Source organism: Cibotium barometz, chromosome 32, assembly GCF_041138505.1.
Source record: "Cibotium barometz isolate CiBa-2024 chromosome 32, ASM4113850v1, whole genome shotgun sequence".
Taxonomy (NCBI): Eukaryota; Viridiplantae; Streptophyta; class Polypodiopsida; order Cyatheales; family Cibotiaceae; genus Cibotium; species Cibotium barometz.
Window position 1 is genome coordinate 28,180,554 of NC_141077.1, and position 23,914 is coordinate 28,204,467.

At 47.4% G+C, this 23,914-nt stretch overlaps 1 protein-coding gene across 7 annotated transcripts in view; it reads left to right on the forward strand.

Annotated features, from left to right (window-relative positions):
- The window catches only part of LOC147620045 (uncharacterized), a 120,479-nt gene that overhangs the window by 51,273 nt on the left and 45,292 nt on the right, over window positions 1-23,914 (forward strand). For all 7 annotated transcript variants that reach the window (XM_086772185.1, XM_086772188.1, XM_086772187.1 and 4 more), the window contains 2 exons: window positions 1,726-1,821; window positions 23,389-23,451. In XM_086772185.1, coding sequence (XP_086628311.1) covers window positions 1,726-1,821; window positions 23,389-23,451 — 159 coding nt within the window. The remainder of the gene's footprint in view (window positions 1-1,725; window positions 1,822-23,388; window positions 23,452-23,914) is intronic.

A 23,914-nucleotide genomic window follows, 5' to 3' on the forward strand; every position in this document is an offset into this window, starting at 1 on the left:
AGAACTGTGTAACCTCTGTGCCGGAGGGACAAAGTGTGAAAGTGGCAAATCCTTAAGACAACACTGCCGAGCAACTCCTTGCCTAACCATAATGGCCAAGCTCCTGTCAGTCCCCTCGAACCTCAACTAAGGCCCACACTATGTCAACCAAATGATAGAACCAAAAGAAATGATAGCATCCCTCTTAATCCTACCAAAGAGGTGTGCAATCGCAGACCAAACCCTCTGTGCTTCCGTGCATTCCCATAAACAATGGTAAATTGACTCCGAAACTCCTGCACATCTAGGGCATGGTGGGCAAGCACGAGTAACAGACCTCCACTGATTGGTGGCCAGACCACCATGAAGGGAAACCCAGATAAAGGAGGAAATCTGTGGCTTCCTATAAGAGTGCCACAATCTCCGCCAAAATGCCCTTTGAATGTCAATCAAAATGCCGTAAGACTCCCAATGGGGTCTAAGAGTAGGGACACTCTGAATGTGTCCCAAGATAAGATGTCTGGCATTCCGCACGGCACTGATCGCGTTTACTTGCAATCTCCATACGTTGCTTCAAAAGACCACTAGGGCCCGGAAGCAAAACATAGTCCTCAAAAAGCTCATAGTCACGGGCAAGAACCATGACCGTGGGGACAGCATCCGCCGAGGCAGTAACCACTTGGGCAGAAGATGTCGGCAAAGCGTGGAGGGGGGGGACTTGAAGAACCAGCCCAAAGGCGGACCCGATGGCCTCTAGGAGATTTGAAAGTTTGATTTGAAGGGTGAGGCTTGTACCATTCTCCTCATAAAGAAGAGCCGTGACCACCTTTGTGACCCATGTAATCGTGTGACATGTCACAAAATGGAGAGTAATGGATTCGGAAGTGAATAGCTATAAAATTCTCCACCAAACCGGCTGTGCCTTCAAGCAGTCCCAAAGGCAATGCAGTTGTGTCTATGGAGGCGCGCTGCAATGTATAAGGCTGCTAGATTGCGGTGTGTAAGAAGAAAAAGAAGAGGATAATCTTCCAAGCCCTAAATCTGTCCCAGCGCTAGTGCCAGTAGTGTGTAGGAAAATCGGGGGAGAGGCCCTAGGTCTGCCAGTTGGCAGCAGGGCCCCAAGTGTACCCTTTAGCTACGAGGAACATAAAGAGACTGTCACGGCCCAACCATAGAGTCCTTTAAGTTCACTCCCAAGCTGGAGGCTAGATGCCTCTAGAGCTTTGGCTCCATGTGCAAAGCCCTCATGTCTCATACCACCAAGACACACCTCTCCAATGTAAGAATTAAGTAGTCGCAATAGGCCCTTGAGGAGCTCTCCCTCAAACTAACTCAACAACTCACTTATATAGGCCACCCATAAGTCAAGGTACCATAAATAGAACAAGCCTGTTATAACGCAACCTCCCCATTAAGATGATTGATCTCATCCCCTAGTTAACCTAACCTTAGGTTAGTCATGTTAACTCTGTTGGGGCCTTGAGAGATGGGATAGGCACAGAGGAGGCAGGCAATCAAGCACTGGGCATAGGCTGTGCAATTGGAAGGGGGGAGGCTTCCGGGGAGGGTAACAAGGGGCTCGAGGAGGAGGGGGAGCTCCAGCTCTCATAATGGCTGGTCATTTTTCTTATCCACACTAACTGGTGATCTTTGAGAGGATACTTAGCTTATAGAACAACAGGCTTTACATCTTACGGTTGCAAAATATATATTGTCCTTGAATTAATTGGGGTCTCTTATGTGCAGGTTGCTTCCTTACAGATGGCTCTTAAAGAAAGTAACACTAAGCTCGAGGATGTTCAACAGCAGCTCGACAATCTTCAAAAAACTATCCAGAATCCTGTATCTTAAGTGATCTTTTCCTTGAAAATATGATTTTTTTGTACTGCTATGTTTACCTTCAGTATCAGTATATATGTTTACCTTCAGTATATATCTTCCAAAACAGATAAGCAGAAAAAAACATTCAGAAAACACGAATGTTTACCTTCAGTATATATCTTCCAAAACAGATAACCAGCAAAAACCATTTGGAAAACATGAATGTCATAATAGGTGGTCTTTGTATTTGAGTAAAAGTTATTGTTTTTCCAGAAAGAAGACTTCTATCAAGTATGAATAGACCATAGAAAATCACAGCTAGAAGCCGGAACAAAAAATCCTCATCTCAGAATGTAGGGTGATCTCAACCAATCTGGGCCACAAAAGGTGCCAAGAGAGTCCCATTGGGGGTCGATGAGAGAAAGATCCCTTGATCCCACTCCCTCATGAAAATAGCGTGCTTTTCTTGTGTAGATCTGGATGGTCCTTTTATACGAGCCCATGTGGCCATCTCCCACAACTAGTATCAATCCTCTGCAGAGATGATCTATACTTTTTTTTCCGAGAAAAGATCCTTTCATTAGTTATATAAAAACGCCCGTAGGGCTACAAAAGATCCTCTGCAGAGATGATATATACTTTTTTTTCCGAGAAAAGATCCTTTCATTAGTTATATAAAAACGCCCGTAGGGCTACAAAAGATCCTCTCCTGCTCACAAGAAAAACCCGAGCAGTGAACAAAGCAAGGCAACCCGGGAGACTCTCCCTAGGTGCTGAAAAGTACAAGCATCAGTACAAAGAACTGAGGGGCTAAATCATACAATAGGAGGGGGGAAAAGCCAAACAGGTGGCCTGTAATGCCATCGGAGTGACCCCGCGTGTAGAGTATAGAAGGGGCCGTTGCGCCAGGTGGTGTGAAAGGCCTGGCGCCGCAAGATCGCCTCATCCGAGTCGCCCCGGATGCGGTCATACTGTCCTCGCAGGGTGTGGATCAACTCCTGCCAAAACCCCGTACAGTCTCTCCTGGTGGCTCTAGTCTCCCCTCAAAGGCCTTGAAACACCGGGCCCTCCAGGTAAACCAGATGGTGAGGCTGCTGAGCAGCTCCCAACGTAGATCCCTCTCCTGTGTCCAGCTGGCAGACGAGAAATCCGGTGAAGGAACAAGGCGAGGCTGGCCCCTAATGAATCTGATGGCCTGACTGTCCTGCTCCGTCTCATAGCCCATAGCAGGCCCTGACGAAGTCGACCAAGCAGCGGCACCCCACGTAAACATACCCTCTGGAGAGAGGGGGGCCAGAATACGCGGCATCCGCAGCCAAATCTGCTGCGCCTGAGGGCAATCCCATAGGCAATGTCTCTGTGTCTCCATAGGGTGGCCGCATCGGACGCAGGCCGCCGGAAGACGCTGTAGACAAGCGAGGTGCCAACTGCTGAGCCCCTGTGGGCGACCAGCCACTGGAAAGTCGAGATCCTGCGGGCCTGTCGACTAGCCCAGAGCCGGGCCCAAAAATCCTCCAGGAACTCCTGTGAGAGCCCTTGTAGCCGCCAGTGCCCCGCTGCAGCTGGAGAGACCATCCTCCTCGCCGTCAAAATATGCCGCCCCAGCCGAACAGTATACTGGAAAAAGGTGATCTCTGTGGCCTCAAGGGATGCATAAGGATCATGCCACTCGTACTCCCCAGGGTCCCACTGTAGCCGGGCCAAGGGGCGCGCTGCATATGCCCATATGCGCCAATCCGGGAGCATATCTGCAGGGTCTGGGTCAATATGCCACTTCCGAGAAGCGGTGGCCACTACCCGTATCCTCTGAAAGGTGCACTCTGCAACCAAAGGCGACTCCACCTCCAGTCTCTGAAGTCTGCCCTCATCCTGAATCTCATAGTAGAGGCATCTGCCATCCTCAGTGCAAGCTCTGACAGCAATCAGGATCTCCAACTGTGTAAAGGCTCCCATCCACTGTGGGGCCACTATCTCGAGAGGCGTGAACCACTTCTCTGTGAGTGCCTCTTGAATGTCATCCCTCATAATCAACCCCCCTCTGAAGTGACTCAGCCTCTCCACCTGGATCTCCTCTGGAAGACTGCAAAAGGCCTGCCAGTCTCCAAAGCTACGTGCTGGGCCTGCCGCCAAAGGTCCCGAGGCTAGAGGAGGCCGAGAACCCAGCATATGACCCTGCTCTGTGCGAACCGCTGGGCTCCAGATGAGCGGCTATCTGGCTCGCTCCTCAACACAAGAAGGAGGTCTCTGAGAGAGCCCCGGTCTCAGCAGCTCCCAAGCTCTCAGGATGCTCAAAGCAAATCTGTCCTCCCATCCTCTACTGAGGCCTGTCCTCCTCATCTCTATGAAGATCCATCGTCTCTGGTGCCCAAGTGCCCCCTGTTGGGGGAGCCCGAGCCTGCAGCCGCTGCAAAAGAAGCTCTTTCCATGGCTCAGCGCCTGGAAGCAGCCCCCGAACAATAAGCTTCCCCAATAAGGCTCTACTCTGATCGAGTGGATCTATAATGCCCAAGCCTCCCTGGGCCAGCAGAAGTGTAATAACTACCCAAGCAACCTTTGCCCGAGCTAACTGACCGTCCCGCCCGGACCAAAGAAAGTTCCTGATCAGCCTCTGTACCTGGCTGATGCAAGAGCTCGAGAAGATCCAGCAAGACGTAATGTACCACATGGTCGCTAAAAGCACCTGATTTGCCACCACCACCCTCCCAGCCAAGGATAGCCGAGCTGTACTCCAATACAAAAGCTTCTTCCGAATGCTCAGAAGAAGCGGGGCAATCTGCTGCTCAGGTGACAAATCTAGTCCAATTTGGCATCCCAAATATCGCACTGCTGTGCCAGGAGGAATCCATCTAAAACCGGGGTTTGGGCTCCATGCTGGAGTGGGAGCGCTACTGATCCAAAAGGCCACTATCTTGCGCCAATTGATCAATGCTCTCGAAGCTGCACTAAAAACCTGGAGCGACTGCTTTGCCCGAAGAAGATTGGCCTCCTGGCCATGCAAAAATAAGCCCGTGTCGTCAGCAAACTCAGCATCGAGCAGGTCCTCCCCCCGGAGTGGGAGCTGGAGTCCTCTCAAACCAACCTCCTCTGCCGTCAAATACATGCTCATAGCCTCAGCAAAGAAGAGAAATAGAAACGGGGCGAGAGGACACCCCTGTCGGACTGATCTGATCAGCTCAAAACTCGGCCCCCGTCTATGCCACTTCCCTTTACCACATCCTGACAGCCACCCCTCCCTCACCCACCTGAGCCTCGTCCCCCCCATTCCTCCTTCCACTTGAGCATGGTAAGAGATGCTATTGATAGGATGAAGAATGGGAGAGCACAAGATCATGATGGGATGCTTGCCGAGCACTTCTCCCATGCAAGGGATGTGTTGGCTCCACTTTTGGTTCATATGTTTAACAGGGCCTTATGTGAAGGTTTCCCCATCAATTAGTCTTCTGATACCATTGTGCCTATTCTAAAGGCAGGTTACCCCATGGACCCCGCTGGTAACTATACAACACCATCAGGGTGAAACAAGGCTGCCCCCTATCTCTTACTCTATTCGGGCTATACATTGATGAGATATCTGACTACATAGACAAACAACGAGGACTAGGAGCACGATTGGCAGGAGTCTTGATACCTATCCTATTGTATGCAGACGACATCGTCTTTATCTTTGACTCACCAGAGGGGATACAGAGGCATTTGGATGCATTACGGGCCTTTTGTGAGGACCGGGGCCTCACTGTGAACCTTGGCAAGACCAAGGTTATGATATTTAATACCTTCCCGCAGTGGATAGGTAGATCCGCACCACAGTTTACATATAATGGGGAGCCAGTGGAGCATGTGACCTCTTATGTATATCTTGGGATCACTTTTGTTGGACCGCAGTTCTCTATGCGGAAGGCGACCGAAACCAGATTGATGCGTGGCAATGCAACCCTGGGCTCACTCGAGAGGCAGTGCTCATAGATACAGTTTCATGAGCCAAGGACGAGGCTCTTGTTGTTTGAAGCACTAGTCACACCTGCACTATTGTGTGAGGCTCCCATCTAGGGTCCAGTTTGTACCAGAGGAGGAGACAGAGGGGGGAGGCAACTAAGACAGATACGGACGAAGTGTGGAAGCCGATGGACAGACCCGTAGTGATGGTGATCTCGCACATGATTAGGAGTAAGCCATCAGTGCCACATGAGATCGTGCAAGCGGAGATGGGGGTTGCATCGATTGTGATAGGGGCTTTATTCCAGACAGTGACGTATTGGCACAGATTATGGGAGCTCCCACCAGATAGATGCCCCAGGCTTGCCCTAGAGTCCTCCAAACAGCTCGCACTAGACGGAGACACGCAGTGCTCGTATGCATAGTTGAGAGCACTTGGTTCAGTACACATGGCATGCAAATGGGGGTACTCCCCCCGTTTCAGTACAACATAGAGGCTCCCTCCTTTGCTCTCAGCCGCAGCCGCACAAAACTGAACAGGGTCATTAGGAAGGACATTGTGAGACTGGATACTCTGAGGACCTAGCGCGGGCATCCGTGCTTCACCCCTATCGTGCTGGTCACCCTATCAGATAGTCCGCCTGGAGCTCGGACTTTGCCTGTCTCACAGACTCATACAAACCATATATCCCCCATTGCATATCCTTGGGTACCTCAATGTCATGCAATCTGTGCATAAGCCTGGCACGTGGTACGGTATCGAAGGCTTTGCGGAAATCCACAAAGCAGCAATATATCCTTCTCGTCTGTGCCCTGCCCTCTTCAATAAGTGCCCGAAGTGTTAGTATGTGATCCACGGTAGTAAATCCTCTCCTGAAGCCAACCTGTCCATGTGCTCGATGACCATGCCTCAGGAGGGTGGGTGGGGGGCTGTCTTGGTGCATCATATAGCTCTCTAGCATAAGTATGCCATGCCTCAAGTGCAGTAATCGGAGTACCAGGCTATCTCTCCTGAAACATCTTCCATGCCCTCTTGCTGTCCTTCCCCAAGAAGAGTTAGTAGATCTCCTCCTCTAGCTTAGCCAGATAGGCTCGTTTCTTCCTCCGCACAAGGCGCGGAAAGATCATCCTGGCCTATCTATCGTGTGAGACCCAATGGCAATCTCACGCTGTAGCTGTGCTCGTGTCTAACTGTTCTGTGGGGCAGTGCTGCGGAGGTGGGTGAAAGGGATCATAGTGCAGGGAAACGCATATGAGGCGGATGCATGTAGTACACCTGCCAATCGTCTCGTGATCTCGTCTAGAGGGCTATACGGGTCTAAAGCGAACAAGCCATCAGATACTGCATCTCGATAAACCCCAACTGTCTCACATGTAAACTGATATCTCGGGTACCTAGGTAGATGAGTGGCTGGCCCATCTCTCGGGGATCTACCTACTAGTGTGAAACTCAGGTATGCATGATCGGCTGCTATGCCAATGGGCCTACTGGAAATCGTGAAACCCCGGACATCAGGTATCAATGAAGGAGATCCCATCAAGTAGTCCACTGTGCTCGCTCCCCCTTTAGAGCTCGAGTGTGTGAGAGCATCTGATCCTTGCCATCTCGATAACCCATTGTATATGACCAACCCATGTGCACTCCCGAGTGTGAGAAAATGGCTGCCATAATCTGTAATCTCCCCCTTATCCTGTGCTGATCTCTGCAACCCTACTTCATCTGTCGTGATCTCCCAGTACATAGCCTCTTGAGTATCATACAACTCTGTCTGCTCTGTGCCTGTACGTGCATTAAAGTCTCCCAATAGTAATATGTCTCCCATTAAAGTCTCCCAATAGTAATATGTCTCCCATGCTGGCAAACCTCATGATATCATCATATAGTGGTATATAGGGCAACTCTCGTGATGGTGCAAACCCAGAGTGGGCTGGGGGAAAGTAGCATACCGTCACATATAGCTCGCGGAGCCCCTCTCTGCATATTCGCTCACATGTATCTCGCATTTGCATCTCTATGTAGCACATGTATTTTGTCACGAAGCTCCTCACTCTAAAGTATTGCCACTCCTCCAGATCCTGTGGTACCTCCCACTGTGCATACATAGCAGTATCACTGAGTCTGAAAGTATCCTCAAAGTATTTTGCATCTGTTCTAAGGGCTCCGTTGCAATTCCACACCGTGAATCGCAAGGTCTCATAGGCTGTGCACCGTCAAGCGGGCCTCCTCTCCGTAATGATGACTCGGGCGTCTCTGTATACAGCCCATTTCCCCTCTTTCCTTGCCTTAAGCACAAGCGGCATGTGTTCCTTCCAGTGTGCTATCTGTGTGCCGGTGTAAGGTCCTCATCCAAATAAATCTTTTCCCCCTTAAAGGCCATCCTTTTGGAGATTTGCAAAGTTGGTGCTCTTGCTACTTACTACAAAGTACTTTTTTTTTTCCCAAAAAGGAGACTTCTATTAAGTATGAAAAATTTTACAAAATGGAGATTTCACACCAAGCAAGGTGGAGATCTCAACCAATGAGGAACCCTGTGCTGCCAATAGGGTCCCGAATGAGAGGATGTGAAAAAGATACCAATGTCCCACTCTCTCATAAATTGGGCACGCTTCCTCTCCGCAGCCCTCGAAGATCCCTGGATTCTGGCCGAGGTAGCCATAATGGTGTGAATAATATCACTCCAAATCCTGCAAAGACACTGAGAAACAAGAACGGGAGTACCCTCAATGGCCTCAGTGCATCTAGCCTTCGAGATATTCCAGGCTGAGATGGTAGCAATAATCTCCCAAGAACTGTGTAACCTCTGTGCCGGAGGGACAAAGTGTGAAAGTGGCAAATCCTTAAGACAACACTGCCGAGCAACTCCTTGCCTAACCATAATGGCCAAGCTCCTGTCAGTCCCCTCGAACCTCAACTAAGGCCCACACTATGTCAACCAAATGATAGAACCAAAAGAAATGATAGCATCCCTCTTAATCCTACCAAAGAGGTGTGCAATCGCAGACCAAACCCTCTGTGCTTCCGTGCATTCCCATAAACAATGGTAAACTGACTCCGAAACTCCTGCACATCTAGGGCATGCTGGGCAAGCACGAGTAACAGACCTCCACTGATTGGTGGCCAGACCACCATGAAGGGAAACCTAGATAAAGGAGGAAATCTGTGGCTTCCTGTAAGAGTGCCACAATCTCCGACAAAATGCCCTTTGAATGTCAATCGAAATGCCGTAAGACTCCCAATGGGGTCTAAGAGTAGGGACACTCTGAATGTGTCCCAAGATAAGATGTCTGGCATTCCGCACCGTATAACTAAAAAAATGCATGCTTTTCAAAGGATTACAAGCATCCTTCCACTCCCTATCACCGGGGTCCCAAGGCAAATGTCTGATAGGTTAGCCACCATACAACCAAAGCCTAACACTCTCTGTGATCATCCCTCGGGGGGGTGTCATCATAGACGTGCTTCCCTAACCTGCCCCAACAACTCTGATTGGACGAATCTGGGGGCCCTGAATAAGGCCCTGCACATCACATCTCTCTAGCTGCCATCCATCCTGTACAGAAAAAAAAACCGATACATCATCCTCCCTAGGCAAGGAGATACCCATAACCTGAAGAGGAACCAAGAATGATGACGACCTTCCAAAAAAGATCCAGTAATCCCGTGGTTGGGAATGGTTGCATCAATCTGTGCAATCCTCCGGCTAGAACCTTTCAAGTGCTGCGTGATATCCAATCTCTGCACCTCGGTAAGGCTCTGAATTCTCTTCCAAGCCAGCACTGTGGGGCAAAGGGTCTCCCAGCCAGCCTAGAGAATACGCATAGCTGCCCCAAGCGGCCACACATGCCCATCTAAGATCACACATGCCCATCTAAGATCAAATCATTCCATAGAATGGGCTGCCGGTTAGCTCCCTCTGTTGAACGTGGGGGGATGTGTATCAAAAAACTCCTCAGGCAATCCCAGGCCCGTAGGAGGGACCTAACTTGGGGGGACAAAGGGGAGCAGTGAACTACATCTGAAAAAATAAAGCGTGAGCTGAGAGTCCAATCACCTCCGCGAACAGGGACACACTTCGTAATCTGCTGCATGAGAAAGTCCTTCCACGGCTCAGTACCTGGAGAAGAAAGCCCCTAACAACAAGCTTACAGAACAAAGCCTTACATTGCACCTCGGGGTCAATGATATTCAATCCCCCTTCCTGCTTAGGCCCGATAATGGTTTCCCAAGCAACTCTGGCCCTGGTGTGTGCATTTCCATCAAGCCCTGACCAAAGAAAGTTTGGAATAAGGCGATGAAGCTGGCCAATGCAGCCCTTATGAAAAATCCAACATGAAGCAATAAACCAAGACGTGGCTAGCAAAACTTGGTTAACCACCAAAGCTCTAGAGGCCAAGTCGAGCTTCCTCCTACTCCAGTGATGAAGTTTGCTTTTAATGCTTAAGAGCACTGGAGCAAACTGTTGTGTCAATGCCCACCTGACAACCAAGGTATCTGGCAGAGCATCCTCTCTCAACCCAAGTAAAACCAACATCTCTACCCCAATCTGCAAGAGGAGAATCATTGATTCAAAAACCAACTAATTTATGCCAATTGATAGCAGCTCCTGCTGCGAAACAAAATGCCTCCAAGGCTGTCCGGAAAGCACATAAACAAGCATGTGAAGCCTCAAGGAACAATGCCGTATCATCTGCTAACTCAGAGTCCAAAAACTCTTCCTCCGTGCATAAAGGCAGCCTGAGACCCACAACACCAGGGACAGCCCGAAGAAACCTGCTCATAGCCTCAGCTACAATGAGGTACAGTAAAGGGGCGAGGGGATAGCCCTGCCTCACCGAACGGGAAATCTTAAAATGCTCGCCACGCCCCCCACAAGCTAAGACAGTGCTATGAGCCTCCCTGTATAGGCAGGACACCCCTCTGATCCAGTTTTGGGAAAACCCCATATGTGCCATAGTGCCCTCGAAAAAATCCCAATCCACTCTGTCATAAGCTTTTTCAAAATCAAGCAAAAGAATAGCAAGAGGCTGCTTACTAGACTTTGCCCACTCGACAACTTCCCAAAAAGAAAAGATGTTATCAAATATACTCCTTCCTTGGACGAAGCCATTCTGTGTATCATGGATAGTCCTTTGGAGAATCGGCTGCAACCTTATACTCAAGGCTTTAGCTAAGATCTTATATGTAGATCCAAGGAGAGTGATGGGCCTCCATTGTTTAGTGTCAGTCTTGTCCCCTCTCTTGGGGATAAGGTGAATCAGCCCCTCCGTGAGGTAAGGCGGCATCATACCCGACAGCCACATAGCTCCAAGCTTCCCCAAGCCTCGAAACTAGTCTTGCGTGCGTGTAGCACACGGTAGATAGACACCGTGCACATGACATACTCCCCTTCCTCTAAGAGCTCACTCCTGAGCTCACTAAAAAGCCAGGGTAATCTCTCTGAAGAGTAGTCAATGTCTCCCATGTAGCGTCCTCCTCAACCCAATCCTTCCACTTGATCTTGTATTCCATGATAAGCGTATTACGCAATCTTCTTTCACGAAATCCAAGAATCTTTTCAGGTTCGTGCGGAACAAATGTCATGTCCTCGACATCTATAATTTCTTGAGGAGTAACTAACTGATCTGTTCCACCCAGTACTTCCTTAAGTCTACTGACATGAAATACAGGATGAACTTTCACATGAGAAGGCAAATCCAATTCATATGCAACTGAACCAATCCTTCGTGTAATACGAAATGGTACACAGTATCTAGGGGATAATTTCGGAGATCGACCTGTCCGTAAAGTCTCGGAATCTTTCGGAACTCGCAAATACACCATCGTTCCTTCAGAGAACTCTCTGGGTGAACGATGTCTATTAGAATAAAATCTGTCTCGGTCTTGAGCACTTCTAATAGATTCCTTCGCAACTTGTAACATTTCTTGCATATCTTGCAAAAAATTACATGCTGCATTATGCTGAAGTCCTGAGAATCCTACTGTAACAGGTGATCTAGGTTGAAAACCATACATAAGCATGAAAGGACTAAAACCTGTACTCGTATGCTTAGTACTGTTATATGCAAATTCTAACATAGGAAGATAATCCTCCCATGAACTCTGTCTTTTGGATACATATGCTCGAAGCATATCCTCCAAAATCTGATTCACTCTTTCAGTCTGGCCATCAGATTGAGGATGACCTGAGGAACTCAAATTCAAAGTTGTTTCCAACTTCTCAAAAACAAGTTTCCAAAAATCACTCGTAAACTTAGAGTCCCTATCACTGACTATGTCCTGCGGTAACCCGTACAGTCTAAACAATTGCTCGATAAACTGCCGTGCTAATTGCGTAGCTGTAATAGTCTTCCGGGTCGGTAAAAATCTAGCCATTTTTGTCAAGCGATCTACCACAACCCAAAAAGAATCGTGGCCTTGATGTGTTCTTGGCAATCCGGTAATAAAATCCATGGAAATACTTTCCCATATATTACTTGGGATTTGCAAAGGATGCAACAACCCGTGTCTAAAGCGTTCAGCTTTATTTGCCTGACAAATTTGACACTTGAGAACATAATCTTCTACATACCCTTTCATCTTTGGCCAATAAAAAGTGTGTTTCACTAACAATAGTGTCCTGTGTACCCCAGGGTGTCCAGCAGAAGGGGCGTCGTGACACTCCTTAAGAATCTTGGACCTAATGTCCGAGATCTGTGGTACACAAATTTTGTCATTACGGAATAGCAAACCATTCCGAATCATCCACTGGCCTCCTGCAGCCTGAATGGTAGACTACTGAGTCATTGAGTCTTGGTCAATCAATGAGCTCCCGTCTTGGATCTTCTGCCAAAATGGACCAAAATAACTATCAGTCCTGCAAAGCCCTCTCAATGACTTAAATAAGTCAGTAGAAATCTCGGTGAACGACAAAGAATTCACCTCTCTAATTCGACTAAGCGCATCTGCAACACTATTCATGGACCCTTTCCGATAACGGATCTCAAAATCAAAATCTTGCATTAACTCCGCCCAACGAGCTTTCCTTCCTCTCAAATCATCCGCATCACACACATACTTGATTGACTGATGATCAGTCAATACCACAAACTTGGAGCCATATAAATAATGTCTCCAAACCTTGAGAGCATGAATCACAGCATAAAGCTCCTTCTCAAGGGTTGGCCAACGAGATTGAGTGTCGTCTAGCTTTTTACTTCAAAAGCAACCGGTCTATCATCTTGAAATAGAGCAGCCCCGATAGCATAGTCACTGGCATCAGTTTCAAGAACATAAGGCCGACTAGGATCAGGTAATGCTAAGATAGGTGCTTCCTTGACTTTATCTTTCAAAAGTCTGAAGGCCATATCCAAATCATCATTCCAAGTGATAGGCTGATTTGACTTACGTCCACGACCTTTCAATAAGTCGGTCATCGGTAGTGTGAGCTGAGAGTACTCCCGCACAGATTTCCGAAGAAAAACTACAAAACCGAGAAAAGAACGAAGTTGTTTCACTGTTCGCGGTATAGGCCAGTCCAAAACCTTCTGAACTCGGTCATAGTCAATGCTCAATCCATCTCGAGTGATCTTGTGTCCCAAGTAAATGATGTCGATCATAAAGAACTCACATTTACTTAACTTAGCATATAGTCGATTCTGTCTTAAAATAGATAAGACAATCGTGAGGTCTGACATGATCCTCAAGAGTACGACTATATATCAAAATATCATCCAGGAACACCACCACATATTTCCCGAAATGTTCACGAAAAAGATCGTTCATCATTTGCTGGAAAGTGGCTGGAGCATTGGTTAACCCAAAAGGTAATACGAGAAACTTGTAATGGCCATACCTAGTCCGAAAGGCGGTTCTTTCGACATGCCTTTCATGAATACGTATCTAGTGATAGCTAGTACGTAAATCTATCTTTGTGAAATATTTCGCTCCTGCTAACCGGTCAATCAGGTCATTTGATCTAGGGAGAGGATAACGGTTCTTAATGGTCAGCTTGTTCAATCTCTTGTAATCTATACACATTCTCCAGGTATTGTCCTTCTTTCTCCTAAGCAACACAGGTGCACTTCAAGGTGATTTACTTGGACGGATCTGGCCCATCCTCAAATAATCTTCGAGTTGTTTAGTCAACTCATCTTCCTCAGCTTGGCTCATCCTGTAAGGTGGAATACTGACAGGATGAGCACCAGGGATCAAGTCAATACGATGATCTACTGCCCGTTCAAGTGGTAAACCCGATGGCAGTTTCTTAGGAAATACGTCTTGAAACGAATCAAGTATCTTCTGTAATGCTTTTCTTTCAAACACACTTAATTCATTTACATCCATGGAAGAGATGAGAAAGGAAGAAAGTGGAATCAATACACAATGGAAAGCGGTATACAAAGAAGAATCCATTATATTTCCAAAATTATTTGTATTTGCAAGAGGTCCCTGAGAGGGATGAATACAATCACCTAAAATACTATACTTGGTGTCCCTATGCTGAAAAGAAAAAATATGACTAGACCAATCTATCTGGACTTGAAGAGTCTTAAACCACTCAATCCCTAATAACAAGTCTACATTTTCTAGATTCATTACATAGCATTCCAAAATATCTTTGTAGTCCTGAATCTGGATTGGAAGCATCTCCACCTTTCGATCCCATACTTGCCTTCCCGCAAGTAGACGTACCTCATAGGTATGATCGCTGGGTGTCGTATCAAGACTCAATTTGTGCACAAGTTTGTAGTTAACAAAGTTGTGTGAGCTGCCAGGGTCTAAAAGAATGTGAATCTTATGGCCATTCACTTCTCCATAAACTCGGAGAAGATCATGCAAGCCAAATACTTTAGAATTGAACAGACAATCAGAACAAGTACTAGGGCGAGAAAGTACAGTACTTAACGTACCTGTCAAAGACAACTGGTTAGCTGTCTTTGGCTTGGGTCCTGCGTTTGTCTTGGCACCCTTTTGCTTTGGGCACTCGTTACGCATGTGTCCTTTTTCTTCGTAGATAAAACAACGTCCTTCCTTCTTGAGCTTTAAAGCCCTAAGGAGTCGTTTCTTCTTCGCTGGTGTCGAACTTGAATTCTTCGAAGGTTGGTCCGAAGACTTTCCTTCTGTCGTGTTAGCCATAGGTGCGGAGAATTTTCTTTTATGCTTGTTCCCCTGCTCGGTAACGGGTTTCGACTTGGAAGAGACGATTGTATCATCATAGATACGAGCTGAATGAATGGCCTCATCCAATGTTTTGCATTTGTAATTTTTAACCTGTAAACGGTATGAGTCTGGTAAACCAGCTACGAAGAACCCCAAAAGAGTAGTGGGATCCATCTTTGTAGCTTTCATCTGCAAGTCCCTAAACTTCTGGAGGTAGACCTCATAAGTGAGGTGCTGCGAGGTCATGGTCAAAGCTGAAAACCGGGCAACATCATCATAATCATCCTCTTTCTTGAGGAATTCCTTCTTGAAGACGTCTTCGAATTGTACCCAAGTCATTGGCTTAGGGTTGAGTTCCTTCCACCAAAGCAAAGCTTTGCCGGACAGGAAACCTGCTGCTAAGTGGATCTTTTTCCCATCATCATATGGATGAAACGGAAAGTGTACTTGCCACTTATGTAGCCAAGTGTCCACGATCTCCTTGGTGCGCTGCTTATTCTCGCCCCCGAACGGTTCCGGAGTAATGTTGGGGCCCAAAGTAGAAGCCAAGGTATCCATACCTGATAAAGTAGAGAGGGTAGTGGTCAATAGAGCGATGGAGTTTTGCAAAGCTTGCATCTGGGCTGCGATTTGTGCCTGACGTTCCGACGAAGAAGCTTCGAGAGCTACTTTGAACTCTTGGAAATCTGATTTTGACACATAATCGTCAAAAAGATCGGCATCGGTATCTTCCATAGCCGGCAAGCCTTCGCGTTCAACAAGGGGCTCCAACTCTGATTCTTGGGTCAACATCGTGAAGAGGGTAAGGGGAGAGAAAATTCGATCTTTGCACAATGAAAGTGCAAGGGAACTTGAGAGCTTGAAAGCTTGAGAGATGTGTGGCAAGAAGCCCACTTAAGGGGTTTATACAGCTAGTCCCAAAAGCTTCTTGAGCTTTTGCTTTTGTGTTTTATATATATATATATATATGTGGATATATATATATTCTATTTTCTTAAAAAAAATAAAACACCTTGAAACCTTGGAGGAGGGGGTTTTAAACGTTAAAAAAAAAAATTAAACTAAAAAAAAAAACGAGTGCTTTCCTTGTTTTTTTTTTCCCTCCTGGATTAATGCCGCCGGCGTGCTGTCTGCTGACGTCAACTTGCTGCCGGTTTGCTTTCCAACTTCTGCGCCACAAGCGGCGTGGGCCTGGGCGCCTGCCCCACTTGGCTTGGGCGCCTACCTGGCCTGGGCGCCTGCACTAGGCTGCGTAGGCCTGGCTACGTAGGCCTAGGCGCCCGCTAGCCTGCTGGCCGCTTGACTACGTGGCTGGCTGCCTGCGTACTACGTAGGCCTAGGCACCCGCCAGCCTGCTGGCCGCTTGACTACGTGGCTGGCTGCCTGCGTACAGAGCCTGGCTGCCTGCCTGCCTGCGTACAGAGCCTGGCTGCTTGCGCACAAGTCCCAGCAGTCTCTTTCGCGTGAAACACGAACTCAGCCCTCCTGTCCATGGCCAACTGTAGCTCTGCTCTAACTGTGGTCAAGAGGTCTGTAATCCAAGACGCATGTGGATGCTTTTCATGTTCCCTCTGAAGAGCAGCAATCCTACGCCTAATAGCTCTCTCTTTGTCCAGAGCAGCCTCCTTGGACAAGGTAGCGCTATGATGATGATGGCTGGTCCTCTCAAGTGCCAACGCAATATTATGACGAGGATCAGGACCATCACAAGATCTCCATATCTCTGTAATCTCAAGGGAGATGTCAGCATCTAGATAAAGAGAGTCAGGGATACGGACATGGGGAGAGGCCGAGTGAGCCACAGGCTCCCTGAGACACAAAACGACGAGGCAATGATCGGATTTGGTGGTGCGAGGCATAATAGCAATGGTGCCTCCTCTGTCCAGGGACCAATCATCCACATAAAATCGGTCCAGACATGCAAAGATGCTCTCAACCCTGCTCCTGTGATTATGCCAAGAGAAAGATAAGGAATTTGGTCTTCTTTGAAAGTCATCCTCAGTCTAGCAATCCCTGCCAAAGAAAGAGAGCGTGAACCTCTCCCATGAGGCTCGCTCCAAAGGTTGTAAACCCCCTTCGTGTCCAACCTTCTTGTCAGAAGGTTGCTCAACCATATTGAAGTCTCCTCCCACTATCCAATGATCAACCTGGGGAATGACATTTGTAATGGTGTCCCAAAAGGCCACCCTTTCACCTCTCACGTTAGGTGCATAAATATTCAAGATTCCCAATTTCTGACCCTCATGCATGATCAAGATCCACTGCACTCTAGCAGGGATGATAAGACGTTGTCCAATAACATGAGGCATAACAGATGCTGCCCCCACTAAAATGCAAACACCCCCTCTAGCCCCAACAGCCGAGGACCAGAAGGTGTGGCCAGAAAGCATCTTACTAGTTTTGCCACACTGAGATCTATTCAATTTGTGTTCCTGCAACAAAAGTATTATCCATAGACCCTCTTGTAACAGCAGGGTGAAGCTGGTCCTTCAGAAGGTTTTTCCTACCACGGGTGGGAAGCCCTCCAAGGCCTTGAACATTCCATGAGACGATTCTCATTTAAGAGAAGAGGGTTTGACCCCCGATCTAAGAAGACGATGGGCAGCCTGAGGACGCCTCTCATAATGCTGGAGGACGGGATAATCCACGGGGCAAAGTCCATTGACATGCCCTTGTCCGGGGCCCTGCACAGTACCTGCATATGTATGAGAAACTTGTGCGCCTTGCGGGGCATCAAGGGCAATGGCATCATGCTGAAAATCCTGCAATACATGATCCCCACTACGCTGAGCATCCTGCATATCGCCCCCTCCAAGTAGAGAGGACTCAACAAAATCATCATGATCTGATATATCATCTCCCTGCAAAGATGCATGAGCTAATACATCCCTCTGCCCAGAAACATCATCTATCTGAGGTGCAAGATTCGAGGTCTTCCCATCAATCACACCAAGGGGGCGGGCGTGAGAGACAGCTCGCCACACCTGGCGGACTGTAGGACGGGAAGGATCCAAGGGAGTGGTGCCTGAGAAGCACGCTTGCAAGGCCTCCTGCGACCCCGAGGCCGAGGGAAATCTCAAGCAAAGTGACCCTGTTGGTGACAAACCCGGCACTGATCGGGTTTACCTGCAATCTCCATACGTTGCTTCAAAAGACCACTAGGGCCCGGAAGCAAAACATAGTCCTCAAAAAGCTCACAGTCACGGGCAAGAACCATGACCCTATTGGCAGCACAAGGCTCCTGATTGGTTGAGATCTCCACCTTTTTTGGTGTGAAATCTCCATTTTGTAAAATTTTTTCATACTTAATAGAAGTCTCCTTTCTGAAAAAAAAAAGAAAAAAGAACCATGACCCTGGGGACAGCATCCGCCGAGGCAGTAACCACCTGGGCAGAAGATGTCGGCAAAGCGTGGAGGGGGGGCAGTTGAAGAACCAGCCCAAAGGCGGCGGACCCGATGGCCTCTAGCATAGGCCAATATGCGCGAGGAAGACCTGGGAATCTGAGAGTAATCGGGAAACGGTTCCGGTCTTCCTCAACAGGGTCAAAATAGCTGGAGTAGGGAAGAAACAAAACCTTCCTCGGGCCCAATGGCAAAGGGATGCCCTTCAAAACCTCTGAGGCTGCGTCCTCGGAATCAAAATCCACCTGGAAGAAACCTCTTCCAAGCAACCTGACATCTCGAAGTGTGGAGCGAGGTCGGAAGGCAGAGCCACTGTGAGGTGAAAACAAGAAAAAAAACCATGCCTCTATAGCCCTTCACCTCCCAACTTTGGAAACACTAACACCAACGGGGGCACCACCAGCCACCCACAGGCTGGAACACTGTTCACTGTTCACCACACCACCCACACCATAAAGACAGCACAAAACAGGGGCACCATAGACAAGGTAAACACCCAGCAACTAAATTCCAAATCAACACTTCATACAAGCTTCTACCGACACAGAAGCCTTACTCACACAACCATACAAACACTCAGGCCTAGATTTACTGCCAAGGGAATTCGACCACGGCCACACCGCCTCTGGAATTACAACCTTGCGTCTGACGACCAAGCCTTTGCAACAACCACAAACACATCAACACTCTGACCTGTCACACTGCCGAGGATACACCACATCCTCAATCACCGCGAACCTGTCGCCTGCAGCTCAGTCAATCACACCAGAAAGAACCCGGCCACTCTCTCTTCAGAAGGCGCCCCACCAGCTAACCCTCAACTCTCTCTGCAGCCCATCACTGCAGCTCATCACTTCTGTGTGTGTCGCCAGCAGCGGCTACCCAAACATCTCTCTCTCTCTCTCTCTCTCTCTCTCTCTCTCTCTCTCTCTGTGTGCTGATCCTCTGTCAGCCACTTCCTCTGCACAGCTTCCACGTCAAGCTCCTCACTCTCTTCAGCGCCTGCGGCTGTCCACCTTTCTCCAAGGCAACCCCTCCTTTCTTCTTTTTCTCTGCAGTGCTACCAGCTACCAGTAGCGACCTCCACTCAAGTGGCTCCCTAGCCCGTCCTCTCTGCCCACTTGTGTTCAGCAGCAGTCGCTAGCATCTCCTGTGGCTGCCAAAAACTAACCCCGGCCCAAAGGCGGCCTCAACCTTTGAAGCGGCTCCCTCTGCTGTGGCCAGCCCGTCACCTGTAACGCCAGCCAGTCTCTCTTACTTGTCGAAAGCTGCCTGTCTCCAAGGCTCTCCTTTTGCGCTGTCAACCATCTACCGCACACAGAGGCCGCCCCTCACACGTTCTCTTCGTGGCGATCCTCTGTGGCGGCTCCTTTCCTCTACAGCCGCTGCTCTCATTGTGGAAGCTCCCGACTTCACACCGCGACCACTTCTCCACCCGGCCCGCCGACCTTACTTCTTCGCCAACCTTCCTGAGCTTCCTTCGCTGGCAGCTACGTAAAGCTCCACGTGGTCTCCTTTTTGGCCACGTTGATCATTATTTTTTATTTAAAAAGCCTAAAAGATGGCCACATCATATTCCTTTTCACACCAATGCTCAAGGCTACCTTGGCCCCTTCAATATTAATTGCCCCTCATGCCTCACACACCTTCAAATGCAATCCACGAGTGCCCAGTTATTTGGGACGCGTACACAACCAAAGCGGCCAAGTGGTTGATACCACCTCTAGTGGACCACACTCCGGACAAACCTGTACAAGCCTACAGCCAAACCGTCCAGTTTGTACATCTGCCAAGGCATTCCAAAGCAAAACTCTCCACACGCCATGCATTCCATATGTACACAAGCCCAAAACACCTTTCAGAAAACGCCTAACATACTTTGCCAACCCCCCCATCTGCTAGAGCATTCATGCTCAGCAGCAAAAGATAAAGTCCAATAGCTATCCACGAGGATCAAAAGGAAACATCTGTAATTCACCATCCCATTTCCCAATATCTATGAAACACAATGGCTGCATCACTACATACCAAACATCAACCATATGAGCCACAAAACCATTTTCGTCCAGTTCATCCACAACAAACTTCCTTGTCTTCAAAACCTGTGGCATTGCAACATCTAGCATCCCATTCATCAATACCAGTGAAGGCCAGGTTCCAGCATTTTGACCTTTATGCACAGAAAAATCCACATCCTTTTCAACAACAGTGTCCACAAGCACTTCCAGCTCTTGAAATTCAGGCATCTCTTCACAACCATACAGCTCAACTGGTTCAAAATCTTTGTCATCCATGGACTTTGTCTTTAACATTTCAGCAACACGCAAAGAAGCCTTAGTTACACTCTCAACCATATCAGCATCCATGTCCACCTCTGGCTCCTGTTCATCAAGGCTAGCAACTTCCCATATATCATCCTCAAGCACAATACTCACCTCACAATGCTCTTCATCAGCCAAATCTACATACATACCTTCTTGAGTGTTGCCAACCCCCCTAGTATCATCGTCCAAAGACTCCCCAGCACATAATGCATCAAATGGAAAAACATCCACATCATTCATCGCAGGTACCATATCACCATCAAGCTGTCCAAGAAAATCCATAATAATAGGATCTTCCTCCATGCTCTCCTCATCTGCATCACAAACCATCTTCACTTCATCACAAGTCTCTACCCCATCCTCCTCCCTTGTAGAATCTGGCAAAGAATCATTCTCAAAGCATTCTGTATCCAACTCCTCTTCCTTCTTATCATCAGCCAATCCCAAGGCATCATCCTCTTTGCTTCCATGTGCAGGCATGTCATCCAGATCCGAATGCAAATGATCTCCAATAGGACCTTCCAAATCACTGTCATGTACAGCCACGACATCCAAATCCAAAGAAGAATCCACTAGCAACTCCTCATCTGCAAAAGTCTCAAACCTTGACCTAGATTCCTCATCCTGCTTTTCATCCACCTTAGCTTTAAAGACTTTGGAAAAAAATCAGAAGGCACATAGAACATCCCCCTTTGCACCTGTATCGGCCTTTGAGGCTCCTGTCTAATCAAACTTTGCATAGAACTCTTATCTACCTCAACCAAATTTACATGCATATCCCTTGCAGACACAACACCTTCATACGGGTAAATACCCATCTCCATCTGCTTCAAAATCTTGCCTTCCTTTTCCCTAGCAACCCTAACTGCATCATCAAATGACTTGGGATTCTTCAACTCAACCTTGACCTTCAAATGGGGTAGCAAACCATCAATAAACAAGCTCTTCTTCAAAAACATAGGAGGAATTTCCTGCTTCAATGTCATACACCACTTATCCCATAAACATGTAAATACCTGCACAAAATTGTCCAGTGATTGCCCATGGACCTGCTTCAAGATGCTCAACTCCTGCCAAAGCACACTAGAATCCTCCGCTTGCTGAAAATGCTCCAAAAGGCCTTCTCTCAACCTGTCTAACGTCAAAACACCATGTAGCTCATATGCAGCATCCTGTGCTTCAAAATCCTTAAGCCAGCTTCGGGCATTTCCTAAAGCTTGTTGAAATTTTTGATTTTATGCAATGTACAGGTTGTTTTTCAGGTTTTGGCACTCATGGATGCGACATACATGCTGTTATACTAGTTTGTGCACTCATGGATGAGCCACATGGGTTGGTTTACAGGTTTTGGCGCTCACGGATGCGACATACAGGTTTATGAGCTCATGAATGAGCCACATGGGCTAGTTTACAGGTTTATGAGTTCATGGATGAGCCACATGGGCTAGTTTACAGGTTTATGAGTTCATGGATGAGCCACATGGGCTGGTTTACAGGTTTATGTGCTCGTGGAAGAGCCATATGGGCTGTGATACAAGTTTATGCACATATGGAGGAGCCATGTGGGCTGTTATACATGTTTGTGCGCCTTTGGAAGGACATGTTGGATAGCCATATTGGATAAAGGACAGGTTTATTATTGTATATGGATAATCCGGCATCTCCCATGGGGAGAGTAAGGCCCTCAAAGCTTGTTCATGTTATATTTCTCCTTGGATAATGAAATACTCCAAGGGAGGGGCGGGGGGTCGGCCCATTCCAGCCTCTATGAGTGTTAGTTGTGCAACTTTTATTTAAAGCTTTGTGGATTGTTCAATGGCTGTGATTAAATGTCGAAATGTTTAATTGTGCTCATGGTCAAAGCGATGCACACCCACTCCTGCACTTCCCATGCGAGTTTACACGCCAGTTGGGAGATTGTTGCCAGTAGTACAACATGGCAGATCTAGAGAGCTAGATGCACGGAGGCTATTGAGGGTGTCTAGATCTTTGGGTCTCAGTACATTAGTACTATATGGGGTGATATCATCCATACTCTCATGGCTGCTTGGGCTTGTATCAAGGGGTCCTCTAGTTCTGCGCAGGCAAAGCACGTTATATTTATGGAGGAGTAGTCCCATAGGTCTCTCGTGGCATCATGATGCTCCTTAGTAGTTGAAATCACCTTACATATTGGGGTGATTCTATTCTATTCCGGCTTATAGCCGTGATTGTTGTATGCCTTTTTCATACTTAATAGAAGTCTCTTTCTTGGGAAAAAAAAAAAACTTCTCTGCCATTTTGGCCACTGAAAATCAGGTTTGGCTCTGCTTAAAACCTATACAAAGGGAAGTTCTCTCACCTATGAAACACCCCCAACAATGCCTACCCGGGCCAATAAAGAGGCGATCACTTTTTCATTCTTTTGCTGCATCCTTTCTGCTGGTTCTTTTTGCATTGTGTAGGTTAGGGTCCTACTTTTATCTCAATGTTTCTCCTACTTTTATCTCAATATTTCTCCGCAAGCTTAATAGATGACTTATGTAGTAATATTATGAATTCCCACAAAGCATAGTGCTAAAGAGGTCTCAGAAATAAGGACAGTAGAGTGCAATGCTGCTTATGCTTGGTGTGCAGTACCACATAACATACTGACTCGCCTGTGACTTAGTTGTAGAAGCCTTGGTTTCTTTTCCAAAATTCTTTTTTCTTGTATTTGTTTCATTCTGAAAGAGAGGTTTGCACTGATAATTTTGGGCAAGTGTCATATTTGAATAGCTACTAATAGTTGTCTTGTAAAGACATGAATAGAAGCCATCAAGGAAGGATTTTGGAGACAGAATTGAAGAGAGAAAAGCTGCGGCAGCTCAAGAGGTATTTTGGATTGCATCATTGCTGACCCTTCTTATATGCATTACAAACTAGGGATTTTTCAAAACAAAACTGTGTGCTCAACAATAAGACGTTCTCCAGAAAGTGAAATCAGTCATAACAGTTCGTGCCAGAAAATATGGCTCTGAATGCTCTTCTGTACCCTATTTTTCTTTAGAGTGACTTCCCCTCTTATGAGTAAAGTCTGCCTGCTACTTGCCACAGTATTCAGGTCTGGCTGACATCCCAAGGCATTTGTGAGTCTTTTTACACCCTCTTTTCCTTGCCCAGCTCCAAAACTGGAAAATAAGTTTAAAAGATTTCCACCAAATCAAGTTCAAAAGGACTGTGAAGCATTCTTATCTCTGGTTCAAATGATCCATCTTGTGGACCAAAAAACTCAAGGTTCCCTCCCTTAGGAAGTGCTCAAACCATAAACTGCAGTTTACGGCAATCGAGACATGTC